This window comes from Heterodontus francisci, chromosome 26 (genome assembly GCF_036365525.1).
Source record: "Heterodontus francisci isolate sHetFra1 chromosome 26, sHetFra1.hap1, whole genome shotgun sequence".
Classification (NCBI taxonomy): Eukaryota; Metazoa; Chordata; class Chondrichthyes; order Heterodontiformes; family Heterodontidae; genus Heterodontus; species Heterodontus francisci.
In genome coordinates this window covers 70,715,063-70,731,622 of record NC_090396.1, presented here as the reverse complement: position 1 = coordinate 70,731,622, position 16,560 = coordinate 70,715,063, and the positions used below count along the sequence as shown (strand labels likewise).

Sequence of the window (16,560 nt, the reverse complement as noted above, 5' to 3'; positions counted from 1 at the left end):
TGGTCCTTCTGCATAGTCTAAAAGAAAGCAGGCTATGGTCCCTCTCAAACAGCCCCAGTGGTGAGCTAGGGTACTCCTGCACTTCCAGAGGGCTTCCAACAATAGCTGGAAATGTGGAGCAAACAAGTCACATATTTGTTACACACGTAAGCGGACATCTTAACTATCTATTCACCCATGAAGCCCAAGTACATCTAATGCATTTTCTTATTTCTTTTATGAGTGCTCCTACATGATGCTTCCCCTTCCCTGCCAGCTGCAGTGGAGGCAGGCTGCTGACCTTGCTGCCCCGTGGCCTGGGATGACCTTGGCGACTGTTCTCTGGCTGCCTGAGGCCTCGTGGGCCCCGGCATGCTGAGGGGCACCTGCACAGGTGCAGGAGCCTCATCTGTCATCACGGCAACTTGAGGCGCTGTAGTCACTGGCAGAGGGGTTGAGGATCCACTGTCCACACGAGGAGCACCCTGAGAGGAACCCCCTGATGCAGAATAAAAGCAAAATACTGCGGATGCCGGAAATCTGAAACAAAAACAAGAAATGCTGGAATCACTCAGCAGGTCTGGCAGCAGCTGTGGAAAGAGAAGCAGAGTTAACGTTTCGAAGGCAGCCACTCTCCCCCCTCACAATGCACACTTGTACTTCCCTGCTAAACTGAGATGGACAAGGAGCTGGGGCAGACTCCAGGTGCCTCGTCCGCCTCTCGCCTTGCTGCTGCTTCCTTGAGCTCACGGACAAGGTAATGGCATGCAGGTCTGAGCACATCTCTGATATCCACTGACTGGCTTGCTGTATGTGGCTCTCCATTAGAGTCACCAAAAAAGGAGGCCAAGCACTCAGACAAGAGGGAGATCTCAACACTCATGGGCTGGGTGGAGTCCTGCAATGTCTGAGTTAGGGTGCATATGCCCTCTGGAATCCCTGTCAGATCTTCATGCACCTGACGCTGTACTTCCAGCATCTGTTGCCTTACTGATGACTCCAAAGGCATGTCATGTTTGGGACTGGTCTCCCACAGTCCCCCGGCTGTCAGTGGCCTCAGCTGTAACAGCCTCTGACAGCAGGCCACAGTGTGATGCTGTCACCAGGTTGTGACCCCAATTCTACTCGTGACTGCATACCCACAGAGGTGAAAGTATCTATGCTGGTGGAGGGTGTGGAGGACTGATGTGATGTTACACCCTCTTGAGGTCCCCTCCACCTCCTCAGAGGTGGACAACTGTTCCCTGGAGATGGCAACTCTCTGTTCTTGTGGATGACCTGCATGAGAGAACAGAAAGATCAAAGCGTTTTGCCTTTCCAAATATGAGCCTTCAGAATCGGCTGGTGTTCAGATCGATGTATGTACTGTGGAGAACACAGGAACACTAAGACAACCTCGTGCCCGCTCATCAGGCTACTCACCCTCTTGCGACTGCACTTCTGCCTTACCTGTTAGAGAAACTTCCAAGCCTGTTTGTGAGGAAGACACTGAGACTAGGATGCTTTGGTGGAGACTGTTTACTACTTGCCACAGAGTTTACTTCTCCACTCCTAACATCGCCCAACACCTGTTCACCCTATTACCTTCAACTACTAGGTATTTAACATCCATTAACAGAACATATTAGACACTAACAGATTCCCCTCTTTTCTTTAAATTAAATACATATATATATAAAATGAAAATGAAGAGACAAAATAATTATACATTTTTCTGTATCTTACATTATTATACCATTAACCTTCAACAGCACCAGCCATTAACATACTGTACTTTCCCCCCTTTTTTAAACAAAAAATACTTGTTTAAAGAATTACAAAGTGAACTTAATATCAAAAAAACTCCATGTTTTCTTAACATCATAGCACATGATGGCCCTCTTAGAGGTCATCCCAACAATTTCTTTGAACAAGCACCTTTCTTTGTAAAACAATCCGACAACTGATGACTTGCTTCGACCCATTTTATTTTGGAAATTTCTTTTCTTTCCAACATTTCTTTTATACTCGTGAGATCAATCCTCAACCTCTTTTCCGTGACACCTTTTGTCAAATGGACATTGTCCCAGAGAGAATGGTTATCTATATAGCATTAAATAGACATTTGGTATTACAGAACTTGAGTATTGCTGAAAATAGAGACATGTTATCAAAGCTTTTTGTCTTGCACTCATGAGGACAATCCGCAAGAATACCAATGTAAGGGAAAACAACAACTTTATACTGTATGAGAAGAGAGTGTTGATTGGTTGGCAAATTAACTCTGATTGGTAGCGGTGTTGCCATGGAAAATGCACCAGTTTATGATGACTGACAGTTGACTACCAAGCTTTGTTTGAAATTTAAACTAGGCAGCTTGACTCTGATTGGTCAAGGCATTGCCCTGAGGAATGAACCAGCGAGTGGCTGTCACTTATTTTGTTTAGTTGAAACAGGTGCAATGTTTGTACATGTTCTTTCTGTCTGCAAAGAACAGGGCCTCATGTATTAATATATGTAGCTTCTAGTATGTGCAAATGCACCACACTGTGAGCCCTACTGACAATCTTAATTTGGTTGTCAGCGTAATTCTTTGCAGACAGAAAGAACATGTATACATATTGCGCCCGTTTTAGCTAAACAAAATAAGTGACAGCCATTCATTTGCTGGTTCATTCCTCAGGGCAATGCCTTGACCAATCAGATTCAAGCTGCCTGGTTTAAATTTCAAACAAAGCTTGGCAGTTATCTATCAGTCACCATAAACTGGTGCATTCTCCATGGCAACTCTTCTACCAATCAGAGTTCACTTGCCAACCAATCAGCACTCTTTTCTCATGCAGTATAAAGTTGTTGTTTTCCCTTACATTGGTATTCTTGCAGATTGTCCGAATGAATACAAGAATAAAAGCTTCAACAACATGCTTCTATTTTCAGCAATGCTATATAGCATTCTATAGGAAAATGTTTCTCCGATTGCCACTTATATAAGAGTTCCTTTAAAATACTTGATAAATAGATACCATATCTATCTCTTCTATCAGTGCTATCAGCAGCTCAAGTGTTTTTAACTGTCCTCTTTATTTTCTTCAATTTGCAGGCTAATGGACAACATTTATCATTTCTTCCCACCAAAAATATAATGAACCCTGCTGTGCTCAAATAACCATCGGGAAGATTAGCGTGTGAGGCGTCACTAAAAATGACTAATTTCATTTCTTCTGGGTCACCCAATTATCTAAATTTATCTAAACTCAATTTCTTCAATATCTGATTTTCTTTCAGTACTTCCGCAACAGTAGCATGTTTCTGCAGGGTGCTCAATTCTAATACATCATAGCAAGCATCCGGCCTTGTTCGTGTGCACAACCAGAATAATTGCCGATTAAGCTCCTTAACAGGTCTGCTTCTTCCTTGGTTGCAGAGCCTTCCTTTTCTGAGGAGCTGGCCTGATTAATTGGGATTCTATTAACATTGTTTAGGTAAGACTGTTGATTAGGTAAGACTGTTGCTTAGCCTGCCTAATATTCAACCGGATATATTTAAAAGCTCTGGACGCCCGACCTCCAATTTTAAATTCCTGTAGAACTTTATCTACTACAAATTTCTCAAATGCTGTAGTTCCTCCCCTACATGCATCAAGACAACGCCTTCCAGTTTTTCTTCATAGTATCAGTAAAACATTGCCGGATCCGCTTTTAGCTGAATGCATCCAGCTTTTCGTAGGATGAACCGAACTGAAAAATACCACACCCTGGATGCATCATTTGGCCCATAAACACACTTCTTTCTTCTTTGGCCTCCTTGTCTCAAGAGACAATGGGTAAGCGCCTGGAGGTGGTCAGTGGTTTCTGAAGCAGCGCCTGGAGTGGCTATATAGGCCAATTCTAGAGTGACAGACTCTTCCACAGGTGTTGCAGATAAAATTGGTTGTCGGGACTGTTACACATTTGGCTCTCCCCTTGCACTTCTGTCTTTTTTCCTGCCAACTGCTAAGTCTCTTTGACTCGCCACACTTTAGCCCCGCCTTTATGACTGCCCACCAGCTTTGGCGATCGCTGGCAACTGACTCCCACGACTTGCAATCAATGTCACAGGACTTCATGTCGCGTTTGCTAACATCTTTAAAGCGGAGACATGGACGGCCGGTGGGACCAGTGACGAGTTCGCTGTACAATGTGTCCTTGGGGATCCTGCCATCTTCCATACGGCTCACATGGCCAAGCCATCTCAAGCGCCGCTGGCTCAGTAGGGTGTATATGCTGGGGATGTTGGCCGCCTCGAGGACTTCTGTGTTGGAGATACGGTCCTGCCACCTGATGCCAAGGATTTTCCGGAGGCAGCGAAGATGGAATGAATTGAGATGTCGCTCTTGGCTGACATACGTTGTCCAGGCCTCGCTGCCATAGAGCAAGGTACTGAGGACACAGGCTTGATACACTCGGACTTTTGTGTTCTGTGTCAGTGCGCCATTTTCCCACACCCTCTTGGCCAGTCTGGCCATAGCAGTGGAAGCCTTTCCCATGCGCTTGTTGATTTCTGCATCTAGAGACAGGTTACTGGTGATAGTTGAGCCTAGGTAGGTGAACTCTTGAACCACTTCCAGAGTGTGGTTGCCGATATTGATGGATGGAGCATTTCTGACGTCCTGTCCCATGATGTTCGTTTTCTTGAGGCTGATGGTTAGGCCAAATTTGTTGCAGGCAGCTGCAATCCTGTCGATGAGTCTCTGCAGACACTCTTCAGTGTGAGATGTTCATGCAGCATCGTCAGCAAAGAGGAGTTCCTTGATGAGGACTTTCCGTACTTTGGTCTTCGCTCTTAGATGGGCAAGGTTGAACAACCTGCCACCTGATCTTGTGTGGAGGGAAATTCCTTCTTCTGAAGACTTGAACGCATGTGAGAGCAGCAGGGAGAAGAAGATTCCAAACAGTGTAGGTGCGAGAACACAGCCCTGTTTCACGCCACTCAGGATAGGAAAGGGGTCTGATGAGGCACCGCTATGCTGAATTGTGCCTTTCATATTGTCATGGAATGAGGTGATGATACTTAGTAGCTTTGGTGGACATCCAATCTTTTCTAGTAGCCTGAAGAGACCACGTCTGCTGACGAGGTCAAAGGCTTTGGTGAGATCAATGAAAGCAACGTAGAGGGGCATCTGTTGTTCACGGCATTTCTCCTGTAGCTGGCGAAGGGAGAACAGCATGTCAATGGTGGATCTCTCTGCTCGAAAGACACACTGTGCCTCAGGGTAGACACGCTCAGCCAGTTTCTGGAGCCTGTTTAAAGCGACTCAAGCGAAGACTTTCCCCACTATGCTGAGCAGGGAGATTCCACGGTAGTTGTTGCAGTCACCGCGGTCACCCTTGTTGTTATAGAGGGTGATGATATTGGCATCGCGCATTTAGCTTCCATAATTTCCCCTCTATATTTCCAGCTTCTTTTGGTGGTTTTAAAAATACTTCCCTTTGAAATTTCTCCCCTTGCATAAAGGTTGCTTTCATGTCAATGGACTTAGATTCCCAGGGCTAGGAAAATCCTCAAGCTTGCTTTTCCTGCTGCTGGTCTGCCTACTCTAACTTCTTGGTTGCCTGGTTGTTCCTCAAATCCCTGAGCTATGAATCTGGCCTTAGCTTTATATGTACCATCAGGAAGTACAGATCAATCCATGGGACAATGCTGGTTGTCCTGTATCTGACACCTCCGTGTATTCGCCCAAATTCTCTCCAACTGTCAAGCTCTTGTTGTTTTTGCTTCCTTTACCAACTTACCATCTCATTTGTTGGTAGTGTCAGCCTACCCACCTACCAAGACTGAGGTACACGTTATTTCACCACATGATCATTAAAACTTAAAATTGCAAGCCCCTGACTGGAAAGACATTTGAATAGTAACAGACAGTGTTGGAACAAGGGGACTCAGTTGTTGCTTCCCCAATACACAGAAGAAGTGGTCAGACCAGTTTTAGTCACATGACTGACTGTTGGAGTTTTTTGAATTTGAACTTCCAACAGGGAAAGAAATCAGAAAGCACTTTTCTCCTGGACTGAGAAGACCTCTCTCCTGTCTGCTCTCATCTTGATTTCACCAGCTTCGGAAACCACTGAAGACGTATGAACCCCAAGAGAGAAAAGTCTCCAATATTGAACAAGGTTTAAGAAGAATACTTGGTCCCAATGAAAAGCAAGAGCTGTCTACAATCAAAGACTCTACGGTGAGCTGGAAACACAGAAACAGTAACAAGAAACCCCCTTTTAATATTGCCTCAAACCTCTCCATTTTCTTTTTCTTTTTTTTTCTGTCCCTATTTGCATATGTGTATTGCATATGCATGCTAGCGTGGGCACGTCGTATATCCAAAGGCGTTAACTAAATTAGAGTTTATGTTTAAGGTTTAATAAATTTCACTTTTCTTCTTTAAACCTAAGAAGGCCTGTTTGTGCTCATTTCTTTGCCTTATAATTGGAAAGCTGTGAACAAGGATTCATAAAGGGAGAACGCAAAACATAGTGTGTTTAAAATCAAACCCTGTTATAATAAGACCAGGTGAAGACTCGTCATAGAGTCATACAGCACTGAAACAGGCCCTTCAGCCCACCGAGTATGTGCTGACCATCAACCACCCATTTATACTACATTAATCCCATATTCCCTACCACATCCCCACAATTCTCCTACCATCTACCTACATTAGGGGCAATTTACAATGGCCAATTTACCTATCAACCTGCAAGTCTTTGGCAGGAAACCAGAGCACCTAGTGGAAACCCTCACGGTCACAGGGAGAACTTGCAAACTCCGCAGTACCCAGAACTGAACCCAGGTTGTTGGAGCTGTGAGGCTGTGGTGCTAACCACTGAACCACCCTAGACACCTTTCTCACCTAGTCATAATAGTAGCCACTAGAGCTTTTCTATCGTAACGGCTCCTACTTCTTGCGGCACTCCTTGCCTGCTCTCTGGTCTTTGTTCTTGTGAAACCACATCCTCTACTAGATTTCCTATCCCTTTCTGGACTGCTACTACTCAACCTGTTCCTCCTACGACGTGACTTCCTTTCAAAAGTTTGGGACCTTTTCCTTGAACTATGATCATCTTCAGGTCCATAGTCTGAACTTACACTACGTTTTCTGGCCTTCCACATTTTCACTTCCTTCTGCAAATCTATAGGTCCGATATCCTGTCCCTTGTCTTGCACATTCAGCCAATGTTTGTATTTCCCTGTGGCCTTTCCTGCCCTTCCTATAGTGGTGGCTTCCCTCCATCCACTAGCCTCTTCTAGCAGATACATCACTCTAGTCCCAACTTTTGGTAGTTGACCTTTGGTATAAATGGCCTTATCTTAATCTGCACTATCACTTGGTCCACTCTCAGTTAGACTGTTATCTGCCAGAAACTGTTGCTCGTAAAGGTCCGACATATGTGCGAAGTACATGGTGTATCATCAGTGTCCATCATTTGTTCAGATTCTGTCAATGTATAATCAGTGCCAATAAGCCGTGAGGAATGTACTCTAATGGTTTGGTTGCCATGTTGCAAAATTACCATTTTGCCTTCATTGCCTATTTCTGGGCCTCTCTATTCTTTCTGCCCTTCTCTTTTGTAACGCACCATGTCCCGGGTATTAAAATTCTTTTCTGATATCCTGATCTGATACCTCAAAACTCTCTTGATTTTTCTGAAACCTCCGCCTTAATAAGTGCTCTTCTTGCATGCATGGCATTCAAATGTTACACAAAAATTGAACTCATTGTAGTCCCCTCTAAAGCTGGTGGATGATCCCACATTATTGAAGATATTTTTGGATTCCTGCCATAAACTAATTGATAGGGGCTGTAGCCCCCAACCATTTGAAGCATGTTTTTCGCCCATGTCAGAGCAGCAGTCAATTTACAATTTGGTTGGTCAGCTAAAATTTTCCAGAACATTTTATCAATCAAGGCGTGATGTCTCTCACAAATTCCATTACTCAAAGGACTTTCTGCTGCCGTGTGCATTGCTACTATATTCATATTTTCACACATGCTCCTGAACTCATCATTGGCAAATGCTCCTCCATTTTCAGTTAGAAATCTAGCTGGTGTTCCCAGGCCCGTTCCTATCCACCTTTCCATTATCTTGTCCACTATTACTTTTTTGTCTTTACTATAAATTACTTTTGACAGACTGAATCTAGTCGCTATGTCTACAAAATGTAGAAGAAAAATGTTTTTGTCTTTATCCCATACCTTCAAGTCCATTGCTAGTTTCATTAAAGTCCCTTGCTAATGGTAGACCCATTACAGGTCGTGATGGCGTCCTCCTGTATTTTTTAGAGATATCACATTTTTCACTGATATCCTTGATAAGTTTAGTGTAATCATCATCTATTACCCCAGCATCTTTTAACAGAATCTTCAACCTGTGACAAGATGGATGTGTAAACTGTCAATGCAGTTTTGAAATAATTTGCCTTTTCTCCTTTAGATCCCTATCCCCGGATGCCATTAATACCTGCTTAGAGATGTTAGGTCTTGCTAAAGGAATACAATATGTCTTAACTGTGTAAACTACAAAGCTACAGATTTCCCAAAGACAATCGTCTTATCATGGTCCATATCCAATTTCATCTGAGCCTTTTTCATAAACAGCTTATTAAACAACAAAGGTATTTTACTGGATACTACATCCATACTAATAAAATGGTTTACCCCTGCTATTTTACATGGAATTACCACTCTTTTTACTGATTTCAACATGTTGTCATCCCCAAACCCGAAACAGGTAGAACTGTCATATTCTTTGACCTTACTTTGGTCTTCCTTACTTAAAGAATCCTTGTAACAACTTAACCAGTCCACTCCACATACCATGGATGTACAATCACTGTCTAGTACTGCACAAATGAACGAATCTGCGACTAGGACACTCATTACCAGACTGAAGCTTCTTATGACTAGTACAATTCCTTCTGGTTGATCAGTAACGTTATCCTCGCCTTCTGAACCTTCCACGTCATGTGTCATCTCAAAAACCCTGTTATTCCTTTTTGGACAATGCAACTCATAATGATACTTTGAGTCACATCGGAAACACCTGTTGACCACCTCTTAGCTATTCCTGGGGTTCATCCTTCTGCCGTAATTGCCCAATTCTGCCATTTGTTATAGCTGCCAAAAGGCTCTATATCCTCATTCATTTTGTTTGTGATTCTCCTTTTGTACTGATGTTTGGGCCCCATTTAGAACAGCCTCAAAATGCTGCTCGCATTGTATCCACCACCTTTAGGGGCAAAGTTGAGAGGGGATGTGCGAGGCATGTTCTTTACACAGAGGGTGGTGAGTGCCTGAAACTTGGTGGCGGGGGAGGTGGTGGAAGCAGACGTTTAAGAGGCATCTTGACAAATACATGAATACAAAGAACAAAGAACAGTACAGCACAGGAACAAGCCATTCGGCCCTCCAAGCCTGCGCCGATCTTGATGCCTGCCTAAACTAACACCTTCTGCACCTCCGGGGCCCATATCCCTCTATTCCCTTCCTATTCATATATTTGTCAAGATGTCTCTTAAACATCGCTATCGTATCTGCTTCCACCACCTCCCCTGGCAGCATGTTCCAGGCACTCACCACCCTCTGTGTAAAAAACTTGCCTCGCACATCCCCTCTAAACTTTGCCCCTCGCACCTTAAACCTATGTCCCCTAGTAACTGACTCTTTCACCCTGGGAAAAAGCTTCTGACTATCCACTCTGTCCATGCCGCTCATAACTTTGTAAACCTCTATCATGTCGCCCCTCCACCTCCGTCGTTCCAGTGAAAACAATCCGAGTTTTTCCAACCTCTCCTCATAGCTAATGCCCTCCAGACCAGGCAACATCCTGGTAAACCTCCTCTGTACCCTCTCCAAAGCCTCCACGTCCTTCTGGTAGTGTGGCGACCAGAATTGCACGCAATATTGCACAGAGAGAGAGAGAGAGAACAGCGGGAGCAGAGCTTTTCTCGTGTATAGGCGGAGCGCACGCGGGACTGCTGGGTAAGTGAGGTTACATATTTGGGCGGTTGCTTTACCCGAAACACTACTCGGGTAGTGTATCCCACCCATCCTCCTCCTCTAACCAAAAAAAAGTTCTGTCCGTCGGATTGCTAAGCTAACAAGTTTTGACTTTTTTTTTGGTTTTCGGTAGATTTGTTGGGAATTTAGAAAAGTGGGAATGGAGGTTAAGGCCGTTGAATGTTCCTCCTGCAGAATGTGGGAGGTAAGGGTCGCCAAGAGTGTCCCTGCTGACTGCATCTGCGGGAAGTGCACCCAACTCCAGCTCCTCGAGAACCGCGTTAGAGAACTGGAGCTGGAGCTGGATGAACTTCGGATCATTCGGGAGGCGGAGGGGGTTATTGAGAGGAGTTATAGGGAGGTAGTCACACCTCAGGTAAAAGAAGTAGGTAGATGGGTTACCATCAGGGGAAGGAGAGGGAACCAGCAGGCAGTGCAGGGATCCCCTGTGACCGTTTCCCTCAACAACAGGTATACCGTTTTGGATACTGTTGGGGGGGACGACTTACCAGGGGTAAGCAATGGGGTACAGGTCTCTGGCGCAGAGTCTGTCCCTGTTGCTCAGAAGGGAAGGGGGAAGAGGAGCAGAGCATTAGTCATTGGGGACTCCATAGTTAGGGGAACAGATAGGAGGTTCTGTGGGAACGAGAGAGACTCACGGTTGGTGTGTTGCCTCCCAGGTGCCAGGGTTCGTGATGTCTCGGATAGTGTTTTTGGGATCCTTAAGGGGGAGGGGGAGCAGCCCCAAGTCGTGGTCCACATAGGCACCAACGACATAGGTAGGAAGAGAGATGGGGATTTGAGGCAGAAATTCAGGGAGCTAGGGTGGAAGCTTAGAGCGAGAACAAACAGAGTTGTTATCTCTGGGTTATTGTCCGTGCCACGTGCTAGCGAAGCGGGGAATAGGGAGAGAGAAGAGTTGAACACGTGGCTGCAGGGATGGTGTAGGAGGGAGGGTTTTGGTTTCCTGAATAATTGGGGCTCTTTCTGGGGTAGGTGGGACCTCTACAAACAGGATGGTCTTCACCTGGACCAGAGGGGTACCAATATCCTGGGGGGGAGATTTGCTAGTGCTCTTCGGGGGGGTTTAAACTAATTCAGCAGGGGGATGGGAACCTAAATTGTAGTTCCAGTGTACGGGATGTTGAGAGTAGTGAGGTCAGGGATAAGGTTACAAGGACGCAAGAGGGCACTGGCAAGCAAGAACTTGGTTTAAAGTGTGTCTACTTCAATGCCAGGAGCATCCGGAATAAGGTGGGTGAGCTTGCAGCATGGGTTGGTACCTGGGATCTCGATGTTGTGGCCATTTCGGAGACATGGGTAGAGCAGGGACAGGAATGGATGTTGCAGGTTCCGGAATTTAGATGTTTCAGTAAGAACAGAGAAGATGGTAAAAGAGGGGGGGGGGGGGGGTGTGGCATTGTTAATCAAGGAGAGTATTACAGCGACAGAAAGGACGTTTGAGGACTCGTCTACTGAGGTAGTATGGGCCGAGGTTAGAAACAGGAGAGGAGAGGTCACCCTGTTGGGAGTTTTCTATAGACCTCCGAATAGTTCCAGAGATGTAGAGGAAAGGATAGCGAAGATGATTCTCGACAGGAGCGAGAGTAACAGGGTAGTTGTTATGGGGGACTTTAACTTTCCAAATATTGACTGGAAATACTATAGTTCGAGTACTTTAGATGGGTCAGTTTTTGTCCAGTGTGTGCAGGAGGGTTTTCTGACACAGTATGTAGACAGGCCAACCAGGGGCAATGCCACATTGGATTTGGTACTGGGTAATGAACCCGGCCAGGTGTTAGATTTAGATGTAGGTGAGCACTTTGGTGATAGTGATCACAATTCGGTTAGGTTTACCTTAGCGATGGGCAGGGACAGGTATATACCACAGGGCAAGAATTATAGCTGGGGGAAAGGAAATTATGATGCGATTAGGCAAGATTTAGGATGCGTAGGATGGGGAAGGAAACTGCAGGGGATGGGCACAATCGAAATGTGGAGCTTATTCAAGGAGCAGCTACTGCGTGTCCTTGATAAATATGTACCTGTCAGGCAGGGAGGAAGTTGTCGAGCGAGGGAGCCGTGGTTTACTAAAGAAGTTGAAGTGCTTGTCAAGAGGAAGAAGAATATACCTGTCCCTGCCCATCGCTAAGGTAAACCTAACCGAATTGTGATCACTATCACCAAAGTGCTCACCTACATCTAAATCTAACACCTGGCCGGGTTCATTACCCAGTACCAAATCCAATGTGGCATTGCCCCTGGTTGGCCTGTCTACATACTGTGTCAGAAAACCCTCCTGCACACACTGGACAAAAACTGACCCATCTAAAGTACTCGAACTATAGTATTTCCAGTCAATATTTGGAAAGTTAAAGTCCCCCATAACAACTACCCTGTTACTCTCGCCCCTGTCGAGAATCATCTTCGCCATCCTTTCCTCGACATCTCTGAAACTATTCGGAGGTCTATAGAAGACTCCCAACAGGGTGACCTCTCCTCTCCTGTTTCTAACCTCGGCTCATACTACCTCAGTAGACGAGTCCTCAAACGTCCTTTCTGTTGCTGTAATACTCTCCTTGATTAACAATGCCACACCCCCCCCTCTTTTACCATCTTCTCTGTTCTTACTGAAACATCTAAATCCCGGAACCTGCAACATCCATTCCTGCCCTTTGGAAAGGGTGCAGAGGGGATTTACTAGGATGTTGCCTGGTATGGAGGGAAGGTCTTATGAGGAAAGGCTGAGGGACTTGAGGTTGTTTTCGTTAGAGAGAAGGAGGAGGAGAGGTGACTTAATAGAGACATATAAGATAATCAGAGGGTTAGATAGGGTGGATAGTGAGAGTCTTTTTCCTCGGATGGTGATGGCAAACACGAGGGGACATAGCTTTAAGTTGAGGGGTGATAGATATAGGACAGATGTCAGAGGTAGTTTCTTTACTCAGAGAGTAGTAGGGGCGTGGAACGCCCTGCCTGCAACAGTAGTAGCCTCGCCAACTTTAAGGGCATTTAAGTGGTCATTGGATAGACATATGGATGAAAATGGAATAGTTTAGGTCAGATGGTTTCACAGGTCGGCGCAACATCGAGGGCCGAAGGGCCTGTATTGTGCTGTAATGTTCTATGTTCTATATATTCTAAGTGTTGCCTAACTAAGGTTCTGTGCAGCTGCAACATGACTTGCCAATTTTTATACTCTATGCCCCGACCGATGAAGGCAAGCATGCCGTATGCCTTCTCGACTACCTTATCCACCTGCGTTGCCACTTTCAGTGACCTGTGGACCTGTACGCCCAGATCTCTCTGCCTGTCAATACTCCTAAGGGTTCTGTCATTTACTGTATACCTCCCACCTGCATTAGACCTTCCAAAATGCATTACCTCACATTTGTCCGGATTAAACTCCATCTGCCATTTCTCCGCCCAAGTCTCCAACCGATCTATATCCTGCTGTATCCTCTGACAATCCTCATCATTATCCGCAACTCCACCAACCTTTGTGTCGTCTGCAATAGGATGGGAATAGAGGGATATGGTCCCCGGAAGTGCAGTAGGTTTTAGTTTAGGCAGGCATCAAAATCGGCGCAGACTTGGAGGGCCGAATGGCCTGTTCCTGTGCTGTATTGTTCTTTGTTCTTTAGTGTCACCGCTGAAGAGCCCATTTGCACCATGAAAGCAGCCGGAAAGGAATGTGTTCCCAAAAATGTTTTCAAAGTGTCAAACTTCTGATCAAAAGGTGTATCTCTTTCTTTGAATCTAACTCCGGTTAATACCAAGAGCCTATCTAAGTTCGATATCCTAGCACTATCCAACAATTTGAAGGCAAGCACTGATTTAGGAATTTCCAAGTAGAATCACTGCAATCTTGCATATAGCCGGTTAAACTCCATAATATATTCTTCTATGGAAGAACCATCCATTTTTCTAAATTTATCAAAGTCCAACCACGCCTTATAGGCACTCAATAAGTCATCTTTCATATAAATTTTATTCATAAATTTTAAGAGATTGTCCAAATGATGAGCCTCTCGCTCCGAGAACACTTTGTCCCTGATCTTGCTTCTGGCGGGAAGTGAAAGTGCAAAGGCTATTCCTTGCTTCCTTTTTGGTAAAGATGTAACTCATGTCCACTTCATTCTTCCATTGATCTTAAGGTTCGGCTTCAGAAAACAGCGGTGGAAATCATATCCCGACACCTTACACCTGGTTTCAGTCTTCTTTCTTCAAAATAAAACTCCAATTACAGCCTTCTCAAAGAAAACTCCAATTCTAATTTCCTGTCTGAAAACAAATCTTAGCCTCCAATCATCACTTTCAGGCAACCATCCTTTGCTACCAATGTTGGAGAAACTGCCAAGCCTGTTTGTGAAGAAGATATTGAGCCTAGGATGCTTTGGTGGAGACTGTTTATTGCTTGCCACAGAGCTTACATCTGTACTCCTAACAACACCCAGCACCTATTCACCTTCAACTGCTAGGTATTTAACATCCATTAACAGAACTTATTAGACTCTAACATTACCGTCTGCAATGGAGAGGCCGCCATGCTGCCCTGCCAGCACAAGAGCCTCCTCTTATATGGACGTCAATGGCTAGAAGTGGAGCTCTGCCACAGGTCTGGGCTGTTTGCTCCTGTGAGAACAGGGAAGTGGAAAGTTAGTCACCCCATAAAAACAGGCACAATGCCTATGTGGCTGGTACCCTAGATGCTGATTTTTGGGCCACTGCCATGCTTGTGGCATTGGGCCATTCCAGAGCCACCATGTGAGGGTGACCACTGCCAGGCTTGAGCCCCTTGACAAAGCTGCATCCATTTCTTCTACAGGATATGCTGAAGCCTCACTCCACTGCCATCGACATGGTGGGCTCTCCCTCCCCAGCAGCCACACCCTCCCACTTATCCAATTGCTGATCTCTAAGGGAACCGAGGTGTCGAGTGGAGAAGGCCGTTGGTGCGCTTACAGCACTGCAGTCAGGTTCTCTGGATGACCCCACAGCTGCTGACCTCCTCTGTGATCTCTGTCCAGGCTTGCTTAGTTCGGTGGGGAGGTCTGTTCCTTCTATCCCTGGGGAAGAGGACCTCCCACCTTGCCTGGATAGCCTGGAGGAGAACCTGCAGGGAGTCGTCACTGAACTATGGGGCCACCCAGGATCTTCCTTCTGCCATGCCGCCAAGTGCCTCTTTGCTCAGGTATTCACTACGCATATCTCACTGACCTCTTGGCCTTCTCCCATTGGCAGGCCTACACTGCTGTCTGGAGGTCTTGAAGAGGAAGGTCTGAGGCAGGGCAGAAGCAGGAGAATAAGCAGATTTGAAGCGCGTCCCAGTGCTGGTGGCCCTTTAAAGATGGCACCATCACTTCTGAGCGCAATATCTGATGATGCAACCGACACCTCAGTCACCATGCCTAGCCGATGAATGGTCCGCCATTCTGCCTGCCAGCCATTAATTGGCTGGCCAATGTGGGATTCTATTGAGAATGAGGATCGGAGAGGGAGCGTCAGCACCACCCACTTCCGTTCCCGCCTTCTCCTCCTCACTGAATAACGGAAAATTCCGGCCTTTGACTCTGTTTTTATCTCCATAGATGCTGCCTGACCTCATGAGTATTTCCTGTATTTTCTGTTTAGATTCAGTTAATGCTGGTTTTGAAAGATATAGGATTACATATTTCAGGTGGCAGATGAAGACAATAATATGCAATTGAGTTTTGGTTTATGTCAAAAACGGAAGATTAACATGCCAATATTAATTGAATATAGTGTTATTTTAATTAATTTGTTGACAATTGAATTATTACAGTAATAATTTAATTTGAAAGCAGTATTTGAAGTTATGATAAATATAATGGATATGATTTTAACCTTTCACACTCAGCGGAAACTGGGCAGGTGAGCAGTTAAAATTGGCCGGGTAACTTAGCTGCCTGTGTCCTGCTTGGTTCTCGTTGTCTTAACCTGCTCTTATGAATAGGTGGCAAAAGTGCTGGAGGGGTTCTTCTTTAAATATGTGGATCTCTGATGATTTCATCGGGCCCCAACTATTTTAACCAGTGCCCTGAATGGGGAAACCTCTGTGGCTTTCCTGCCAGGTGAAGACAGGAGGAAGAGGACCCAGGGCTATAAGTGCAGTAAAATCACACAGGCTTTATTTTGCTGAAGTTGGGGGTGGGGGGCGGGATGGTGAGGATGGGGCTTGGCATCGTCTTGCCCAAGTTCGACTTCCAGTTAAAAACCAGGCTTTTATATTGGAATGATAGCATAAATTGTGAGTTGAAAATGACCGTTTAACATGATGTACAAAACAAAATGCATTATTTAAAATCAAAATCAGTGCTGAGATTATACCTAAAGTAATCTTGCATGAGATGCTATTTATTCACTAGAACAGAATTACTGTTATTTTTATATATTTCAGGCCCAGCATTGCAGAAAATTTCTACTCCTTATCATATCTCTACTACAGCCCAGTTGCTTGCCTGAGCACAGTTTTAGTAGGATTTATCGTCAGTATGTTCACTGGTAAGTAAAATTAAAATTACGTTGTGACAAATTAGGACACTATTCTC

The 16,560-nt window shown here is 45.2% G+C and overlaps 1 protein-coding gene across 1 annotated transcript in view; it reads left to right on the top strand.

Moving 5' to 3' along the window:
• Positions 1-16,560, top strand: part of LOC137384515 (sodium-coupled monocarboxylate transporter 1-like) — a 143,058-nt gene that overhangs the window by 106,316 nt on the left and 20,182 nt on the right. The window contains exon 15 of the mRNA XM_068058653.1: positions 16,410-16,513. Coding sequence (XP_067914754.1) covers positions 16,410-16,513 — 104 coding nt within the window. The remainder of the gene's footprint in view (positions 1-16,409; positions 16,514-16,560) is intronic.